This window comes from Triticum aestivum, chromosome 5A (genome assembly GCF_018294505.1).
Source record: "Triticum aestivum cultivar Chinese Spring chromosome 5A, IWGSC CS RefSeq v2.1, whole genome shotgun sequence".
In the NCBI taxonomy this organism is placed as follows: Eukaryota; Viridiplantae; Streptophyta; class Magnoliopsida; order Poales; family Poaceae; genus Triticum; species Triticum aestivum.
The window spans coordinates 220,433,847-220,443,574 of NC_057806.1; the positions used below are offsets into that span (position 1 = coordinate 220,433,847).

General features: G+C 44.2%; 1 protein-coding gene across 3 annotated transcripts; it reads left to right on the forward strand.

The window, feature by feature from the left end:
* Nucleotides 1-1,444: 1,444 nt before the first annotated feature.
* On the forward strand, nucleotides 1,445-9,387 carry LOC123102818 (AP-2 complex subunit sigma). Of its 3 annotated transcripts, XM_044524256.1 has the most exons (7): nucleotides 1,445-1,638; nucleotides 3,220-3,280; nucleotides 3,827-3,925; nucleotides 4,018-4,068; nucleotides 5,423-5,596; nucleotides 6,135-6,194; nucleotides 8,075-8,368. In XM_044524256.1, the coding sequence occupies exons 1-7, from the start codon at nucleotides 1,445-1,447 to the stop codon at nucleotides 8,117-8,119; spliced, it is 684 nt and encodes a 227-aa protein (XP_044380191.1). In that variant the 3' UTR covers nucleotides 8,120-8,368. The 3 variants fall into 3 exon arrangements, with proteins under 3 accessions (XP_044380191.1, XP_044380192.1, XP_044380193.1); XM_044524257.1 differs by lacking the exons at nucleotides 1,445-1,638; nucleotides 3,220-3,280 and adding an exon at nucleotides 3,518-3,738; XM_044524258.1 differs by lacking the exons at nucleotides 1,445-1,638; nucleotides 3,220-3,280; nucleotides 8,075-8,368 and adding exons at nucleotides 3,618-3,738; nucleotides 8,847-9,387.
* Nucleotides 9,388-9,728: the final 341 nt, after the last annotated feature.

Sequence of the window (9,728 nt, forward strand, 5' to 3'; positions counted from 1 at the left end):
GCGCCAAAGTCAAGTCGATGCAGGGCGTCGGCGTGATGCGGTAAAGGCGTGGCAAAGCCTGAATTCGCAGGTCGGTCCGAGCTCCGAGTGCGGCGTTCGCCGGACTATGTACGGAAACTGACCGAACCACCATGCGACTGTCGTTAATGCAGCCACCATTTGATAGACCTGTGTACATATGACGGACAAACCAGAGTAATAATTCCTTGGGAAAAATGAACCCAAACAAGCAAAAAATACTGGGATTAATAGCACCTGGTTTATTTGTTGTAGCAATCCGAAGGAAGGTGATTCCTAAAATTGGGACCCGCTCCGCACACCCATTGCCTGATGGGTGATAAAACGACGGCATGGCAATGCTGGTAAAGGTTGACTCGCCGAGGCAAAGCCCTCGGCCCAGCTAATGTGACGGAGCTGATCGGCTAGTGATGCCGAAGTGTCCGGAGTAGGTTGATGAAGAGATGGCGAAGCCCCCGATCCAGCCGAGATGTCGAAGCCTCGATGTCAGCCGATGAGTCGAAGTAGGTCGGCGTGATGGACACCAGCTTGAAGAAGCAATAGTGCGGCCCTGTCGATGCAGGTCGTGACGTGGTCAATGACGGCTTGATGAAGCGACCGTGCGGCGATGCCGGTATGCCCGCTCCGTGTAATCCGTGGGGCGGCGATGTTGGTGATGATTTATCCTTCGCGATGCCGGGCTCTTGTTCGGCTTGCCGAGATGATGATCCGAAGAAGTTGAGCTCGGCTCAACAAAGTGACGTCGTGTCTAGCGCAAGTCGGCAGCCGTGGAGTAATATTGCCGGACTGGTTTGACACCAGCATGATGTTGAAGATCATGTTCAAAAGATCTTAAAGTTAGTGGGATGTGTTCGGGAACAAAACACAATACCCCATACAAAACTTCCTTCAAAATGGATGTCCAAAATCCTGTTCATAAAAAAGATGAACTCGGGTCGGATTCGTTTTCGCACAGAAAACAGATCCGAAAAGTGATGCACTAATCGGAAGGTTTCCGGAGTTTGGACGGTCGGATCGAGCCGAAATTTTGAGAGGTGGTAGATATAGGAATTCCGCAGCCGATCAACGGTTGGATCTTCCAAAGGACGTCTGAGCTAGAAGATGGACACCATGCCCTAAACTCATCCAAATTCCCGTCCAGATTTGATAGGGCTCCGGTATATCGTGGATTGCCAGAGATTCCTCCATCGGAACTCGACAAAATTTTCCAGGGTTGTTGTAGACTCAATTCCGCACAATTCCACCAAAGCGATCGTCAAAGCGATACTTGAGGAGGTGGTGGTGGCAGATACGAGTTCGCTGTCCAGAAAAACAGCACGGTCGCTTGAGGGCAATGTTGACGTTGAGCCCCCGAGCTCCATAGATGGTTCCTCCGTGATCTTGATAGAGACCGGAGTTGATGTTTGATGAAGGCCCTCGTTCGGACATGGTGATCCGAACACGGGGCGCAATTCTTGGTCGAACCAAGGTGACCAGTCGAGCTGGTGACGAAGATGCCAAAGTCGCAGTTGATCTGCAGGCGAGCCATCGATCCTTTTGTCGATCACACAGCGGAACTCTCAATGAAAGCACCAATGTCGGTGTCAAAACCGGCGGACCTTGGATAGGGGGTCCCGAACTGTGCGTCTAGGATCGATGGTAATAGGAGACAAGGGACACAATGTTTTACCCAGGTTCGGGCCCTCTTGATGGAGGTAAAACCCTACGTCCTGCTCGATTAATATTGATGATATGGGTAGTACAAGAGTAGATCTACCACGAGATCAAGGAGGCTAAACCCTAGAAGCTAGCCCATGGTATGATTGTTGTATATATTGTATATCTATCGACTAGCCTGGCCTCGGTTTATATAATGCACCGGAGACCTAGGATAACAAGAGTCCTAGCCGAATACGCCGGTGGGGAGAAGTCCTTGTCTTGATCGCCAAGTCTTGTGGAATCTTCCTTGTATGCGGTAGCCGTCCGAACTGGCCCATGAGTATACGGCCACGGGGGTCCTCGGCCCAATCTAATAGATCGGGAGACGACGTGGTGAGTACCCCCTAGTCCAGGACACCGTCAATTCCCTTTCATTAGCCCGGCAGATGCCCACACTTGACTCTCTTGCCTCACTCTTCCTAGTACAAACTCTATTGAAGGGCGCGCTGAAATCATAGTGGTATCTGTAATGGTATTTTTAGAATGACAAGTATGTCCAAGATGACATAATGTGTCGTAACACAATGAGAACACCGAATAATGAGTTGATGATTTTGCACTGCGAAAAAGCATGCCATGAATTTGAAATAGGCTAGAACAGAAAGACGAGGATAATTAAATAGACATAAACCAAATTAAGAAAGAAGACCGTCAAACGAGTGAAAGGAAGAACACAAATCATGTGAAAAAAAGAAGACTAGTGAAAGTTGACACTGAAGTAGATGCACCCAGAAAAAAGGTAAATAGTAACAATGGGAGGGGCGAATACGATTGAAAACAATAACCGGTTGAATAATAAAGAATGAATTGAAATATGATGAAAAGATGAAGAGAATGTACACGAACAATGACATGGAGAAAGCGGTTGGACTAAGTATTAGCACAAAATGAACACATACATTGTGTTTCAAATAAAACATGTATATTTCGTTGTATTGACGGGTTTAAATTTTTTTATCTCTTTTTCACATAATTTATTCCAAAAAAAAATTCAGGATCACAACACAGATGAACACGGTTATGTGCTATTTAATGTGGAACGTGTTTTTTAAAATTTTACAGAAGTGTGAACCACCTGTGAATTAGGAGGACAGTGGTATTCCTAGCCACTAGGGTTCATGTCCTAGACTTGCCATTGGTGATTGTGGCGGAGCTTGACAAAGCTAGACAGGGAGGAAGGGGCAAAACACAAAATCTGAATTTTATGGGCCGCAAAACACAGAACTGTCACTAATGTGTGCTCTCTCTTGAATTTTTTCGTCACAAATGTGCAAAACTTGAAGGGGTCACGACCACTATGCTTCGTCAGTGATTAGTGCTCACATTTTTTGAATTTATTTCAGATCTTTCGGCCATGTGGGTTCAATGGAAGGAGACGTTTTTTTCAACTATGAAGACGTCTAGCGAATCAACCTGTGGTTGAGTTGGTTAGGTGGACAGTGGTATCCCCAACCCACCAGGGTTCAAATCCTGGTGATCGCATTATTCCTGGATTTATTTCAGGATTTTCGGCGATGCACTTTCAGTGGGAGGAGACGTTCCCGTCGACGATGAGACGCCTATAGTGACTTCGTAAATCTCAAGATGATATGCCGGCTCAGTCTTTCGGAGGTGCTCATAGGGGTAGGGTGTGCGTGTGTGCGTTCATAGGGGTGAGTGTATGCGCGTGTATATGAGCGCTTGTGTCTGTACTGATGCTAAAAAAAAAAACTAAGAAGACGTGATTTTGTTAATTTTAAGATGATGTATGGATTGAGTCTTTTTAAGGTGCTAGTAGGTATGGGTTGCGTGCATACGAGCGGCTGCGTAAAAAAGAATTCACAGAAGTTAAATTAACGCATGCAAGAGCAATACTGGCGTGGTTGGAGAGGAAGCCGAGGCACCACTTTTCAACGGTGAACCCACCCACAGCTCATTCTGCATAACCCAACAAACCAAGCAACACAAATCCGATTCATTCCCCTCCCAAGCTCCAATCCCGCGAATTCTCAAGCGTGGTCGTCATCATCATCACCCAGCATGGTACGGATCGTTCTCGCGTTCCACTCCGCCGGGTTTCCTCTCCGGGATCTGACATTCTTCCGTCCGATCTTTGCTCACCTCTTTGCAGATCCGTTTCATCCTGTTGCAGAATCGGCAGGGGAAGACGCGGCTGGCCAAGTACTACGTCCCGCTCGAGGACTCAGAGAAGCACAAGGTTGAGTATGAGGTGAGCGGAGCCAGGGCCAGCCCATTTAGCCGTAGAGAAAGATTCTATCTGATTAGGGTGTTGTTGATCTGTGTTGTTCCTCTGTATCCCAGGTGCATCGGCTGGTCGTCAACAGGGACCCCAAGTTCACTAACTTCGTTGAGGTGATTGAATTCTTGATCCTGATTTGAGGCCAAACAGCTGTATATGCGCAAGCGAAATTAGCTTAGATATCGTTTTTTTTGCTTTGGTCTGAAGCAATTTAGACCAGGGCTCTGAGTTCTTGATCTGATCAAAAGGTAGAATAAGTTTAGTCGCTGTAGAATTGTGGATACTGCTGTACTCCCTCCGTTCCGAATTACTTGTCGCAGGTATGGATGTATCTAGATGTATTTTAGTTCTAGATACATCCATTTCTGCGATGAGTAATTTGGAATGGAGGGAGTACAAAGGTACATTGAATCGCGGTTAGAAAAGGTTGTGCCTTGTGGCCTAGCTGTTCTTTGGTTAGATGCAACTACACAAGCATCTGCAGGTTGAATGCAGTAGTTGTAGAGAAGACACTGAATGCTATACTGCTGGGTTCATAGTTCATACTACATCTGTTGTTGTTTGCACATTTTGCTGGGTTTGCTAAAAGCGTAATTTTTATCATTATAGTTGGTACATAGTTTGTGAGTGGTTCCTGATATATGCTATTGCTAGATGTCAAGCTAATGGGTTCTTGATACTTGCTTATTGTAAATTTTCCTTTAGTGAATCCATTCTAATTCCTTTGCTGCCATGCGTGCATCGGTGAATAGCAGGATAACTGTAGGATCCAAATTGAGATGGCATGTCCAGTTTCCAAATTTACATACGCAGAAGATCTTTCAGGAGCATCAATTGTGTTGTCTTACACTGATAGATATGTGAATATCCGATGAAAACAGTTGTATATTGTATCCGTGTACAACCTCTGTTCTGGATCACGAAGACGGGGCTTTTACCTTTATACTGCATGCGTGTTTTTCATTTGTTGTTATGATCCCCTTGGCTGCTCGTCCTTAATCCGTTCATATCCCACTTATAATTACAAAGTCAGTAGTATGGTAAGCTTGGAAAGGAAACCCCTAAAAACAGGGTGAAGAGATAGATAGGTTTGGCTCTGAAATTTTGAAAGATAAAGAGTCATCTGCTAACTGATTTCAAACAGTCAAAGAATCCAAGTAATAAAATACCATAAATGCCTTGGGCATTATCTTGAATGATAATTTGTTCATTTCTTTGACGATTCTCAGTTACCACTAGGTACGTTTACTTAATGAGGTAGTGTTTGGTTTCGACAATGAGTAACATTCTGAATATGCAAGTTAATAATAATACTGTTAGATGACTAAGGTAGAAATTCTAAGCCTCTTAAACACCACACTGTATATGCTCCTAGTGAATTAACCTATTCAATCTATGGACATATCTGTAAGAAACTGCTATCAAGTGGGGAGCAGGCAAAATCTAATTGGATGTTTTTTCATGCAGTTCCGTACGCACAAAGTTATCTACAGGAGATATGCAGGACTATTTTTCTCAATATGTGTAGATATCACGGATAATGATTTGGTATACTTGGAATGTATCCACTTATTTGTGGAGATATTGGACCATTTCTTCAGCAACGTGTGTGAACTTGATTTAGTATTTAACTTCCACAAGGTAACATGGGAATAGCTATTTCAAAACTGTTTATATTACCTCACTCCTCGTGTTGAAAGAAAAAGATGGAAGTTACTCAGCTGGTAGTGTATTTGTTTAAATATTCATTTACTGGGCAAGTTTTGCCTTGAAACATAGCTTTTTTTTTTGCCGGAAACCATGAAACATAACTTGACAAGGGTAGGCAGCTATTCTATAGTTGGATACAGATTTGTCCTTCTGCTCGCATGATTTCAAATTCCTTCCTGTCAGCCATATAGTTTACACTCAACCCTTGGTAAATTTGGTCAAGATTCAAACTGTATTTGCATTAGACAGTAATCCATTCTAAAGTCTAAACTGGACCTGGAAAGAGGAAACATTTTTAAGTTGATTTTAGGTGTAATCTGAACCAAGTTTGACCGATTATACTTCTAATTTCTTTATATTTTTAAATCGAAGTAACATATTTGAAGATCTTCTAAATTTTGAATAAATTGTTCTTGTGGCTGGGAATCATTTATAATTTTGAATTCATTATTTATCATGTTTTCTCTAGGTTTACTTGATATTGGATGAGTTTATTCTCGCTGGAGAGCTGCAAGAAACAAGCAAAAAGGTACCTCATCTATCATCTCTTATCTTACTCCTATAAAAAGCTGAGTCGGTGATGATGGTGTGCCTGCCATCCTTCATTTACAACCGTTCGATTTACATCCAACGCATCTGAGACAAACTATGTCAGTTTTACAAAAAGACCTCCGCACTCCACTACTCGTTTGTAGATAACCCCCTGCCTCTCACCTCATCTAGCCATCTCATGACAAAATAAGAAGAATCTGGAGAGGTCGCTGCTCTTGGTGTCGTCTGCCCCCAACGCCTCTCATGCCTTCGCTTGGGCCACATTGCCGACCACCACCACGACCCCCTCCTCCTCGCCATCTCCTCTGCCCCCTTCCAAGTCATCCCGAGTTACATTCATAGCTGTCTAGAAAAAATAATCTTACTCCTATAAAAAGCTGAGTCGGTGATGATGGTGTGCCTGCCATCCTTCATTTACAACCGTTCGATTTACATCCAACGCATCTGAGACAAACTATGTTAGTTTTACAAAAAGACCTCCGCACTCCACTACTCGTTTGTAGATAACCCCCTGCCTCTCACCTCATCTAGCCATCTCATGACAAAATAAGAAGAATCTGGAGAGGTCGCTGCTCTTGGTGTCGTCTGCCCCCAACGCCTCTCATGCCTTCGCTTGGGCCACATTGCCGACCACCACCACGACCCCCTCCTCCTCGCCATCTCCTCTGCCCCCTTCCAAGTCATCCCGAGTTACATTCATAGCTGTCTAGAAAAAATAATCTTACTCCTATAAAAAGCTGAGTCGGTGATGATGGTGTGCCTGCCATCCTTCATTTACAACCGTTCGATTTACATCCAACGCATCTGAGACAAACTATGTTAGTTTTACAAAAAGACCTCCGCACTCCACTACTCGTTTGTAGATAACCCCCTGCCTCTCACCTCATCTAGCCATCTCATGACAAAATAAGAAGAATCTGGAGAGGTCGCTGCTCTTGGTGTCGTCTGCCCCCAACGCCTCTCATGCCTTCGCTTGGGCCGCATTGCCGACCACCACCACGACCCCCTCCTCCTCGCCATCTCCTCTGCCCCCTTCCAAGTCATCCCGAGTTACATTCATAGCTGTCTAGAAAAAATAAACAAGATCAATACTCAAAAAATATTTTTTGAAGATCATTTTTTGCAAAGCACAATAAGTGTTATTTCTTCATGAAGTTTTGGGTGCAGGTTGAACACTTGAATGCTTTTGTTTGCAAAAGATATTTTTTTATCTATTTTCGTACATTTACTATTCACCCGTATGCTTGTGAGCTCTAGAGAAGAATGAATATCTGAAGAAACCTATCGATATTTGTTAAACATGAGATGACCCGGATCAATGCATTTCGGTGTTGCGTGCAACGCACGGGCATCTTACTAGTAATATTATATATTTGGTGACGGAAATCAACTAGCAATTACTGCACACATTTTTAGTGGCTTAATTCCCTAGCTATCTTGTTAGCACCGACAACGGTTTTTAGAATGTTTTGTTACACTGCATTTTGTGCTGAGTCGACATACTCTGATACTAAATCCCCCTATTTGTAAGATGCATGTTAAAGTACACTAACACTACAGTTGCATCTGTATTATATCATCACAGAATGAACAATAAGCAAAAGTACGGTTTGATTGAAAGTACTCCCTCTGTAAACAAATATAAGAGCGTTTAGATCACTAAAATAGTGATCTATATGCTCTTATATTTCTTTGCGGAGGAAGTATCTATGTAGCCTCACATCGATGCTTTCTTGTTTACACCTTGTCTTCTGAGAGCTTGTGGGACGCCAAACTTGACATCGAAAATGATAAGATACTCTTTTTATCTGTACGGAGAACTCAGATGCTGCTTGACATCGCTTGTGTTTTCTTCAGGCGATTATAGAGAGAATGGGTGTTCCAGCGTGCATGGGGAGATAACTAAACGCAAGAGCAAAACCCATTCCTTCTGCCATGTCGAAGAATTTTCTCCGTTTGTACAATTCTGTTGTAGCTGTTATTATGATTACCCCTGGTTCACCAACTTTCTTTATGGCTGCCTTCTAGAAAAAACATTATGATGGTTGCTTGGTGGGGTTCGTTGTGGATCGTTCTGTAACTAGGTGCCATGGAATTCCTTGCCATCTTTGCGCATTTCATTAGCAATCATGATGGCAGTCTTTTTTCCAATCATTAGAGCATGCATGTCTAGAGAACCCACGATGTTTGAAGCAATCTGTTGCACTATTCCTTGGGCTAAAGATCGCAATGATGTCGTTTCACCACTTGGGAATAGTATCACAGATCGTCAAAACACCTTATCTTACTTATCTTATTAGATGGTTCAGAGCGTCTCAAGCTGTGAACATGCATATACAGGCTCAAGCAATAACATCGATTGCATCAATCTCTCTCTGTTTCCTTCTAACACGGTATCAGCCTAATCGATTCAAACCCTAGCCATCGCTGTCGCTTCCACTTCGTGCCGCCCTGGGGCGGTCGATCTCCCATGATCGTCACCGGGGGCCACACAACCCGTAACCAGGGTTCATCCGTCGACCGCGTTGATTGTCTGCCCTAGAGAGTCATTTTCCCAATGTTTTGATTGGGGTTTTGTCTCTCGCCGATTGATTGATCTGTATTCTTTTTTGGTTTTCTTGATTCGTAGATCGGTTTGCGCCGCCCGCAGTCGTCCGTCGTCTACAACACTTCTACTTCATCGACATCTTCATGGTCTCGTGCTAAAAAGTGCCCCGGGCTCCATGCATGTCGCGTGAGCGTCCTGGTATGGCAGCGGCGCCCATCATCTGCCCAGATCAGCTGCATCACGGCGTCCCCGGCTGATCGTCATCGCATCAGCTACGGCGGCCGCTCGCACCATCATGTGCGCCTTGTGGCTTTGTTGCTAGCACGTCAAGTTGTGCATGATGACTCGCGTCATGGCCTGGACAACCACACGTGTTGCATTGTGTGCTGGTGTACGTTGCAGCCCGACGTGTACGTGTTTTCGTTCGGCCGCATGAGTCCGTGAAGATCGTTCCCAGTACACATGTCTCTACATCGATCGAGCAACGGGTTGTAGCTGCATCATCCCTTTGACTGCAATGTCGCCGTCCCATGGTTCTTTCCATGGCTGCATCGACCCTCGTGCTCATTGTATTTCTATATATATGCCCATGAGGCTTAAGCAATAACATCGATTCCACCAATTTCTCTCTATTCCCTTCTAACAGGCTGAAGAGAATCGCTAGAGGGACCCGTTTGATGACGATGGAGCATGTGAATGATTTTTACATTGGATTCACTACTTCTTTTATGCTTGACAATTGCCTCGATGGTCTGTCTTGTTGTATGGAAGCAAAGTCGAACTATGTTGGTTGCAAAGTTGATGTAGGTAGAGACCTAAAGCAACACAAAGTTTTGGAGGAGCGACTCCACCCTGCTGCTATAAAGTGTACAACACTAGAGTTGAAGGTTCAACGTGTTGCACCAGATATCGCTCTAGAGGTGGATGTAGGCCAATATGACAACATGAGTTCAATTCAGAACT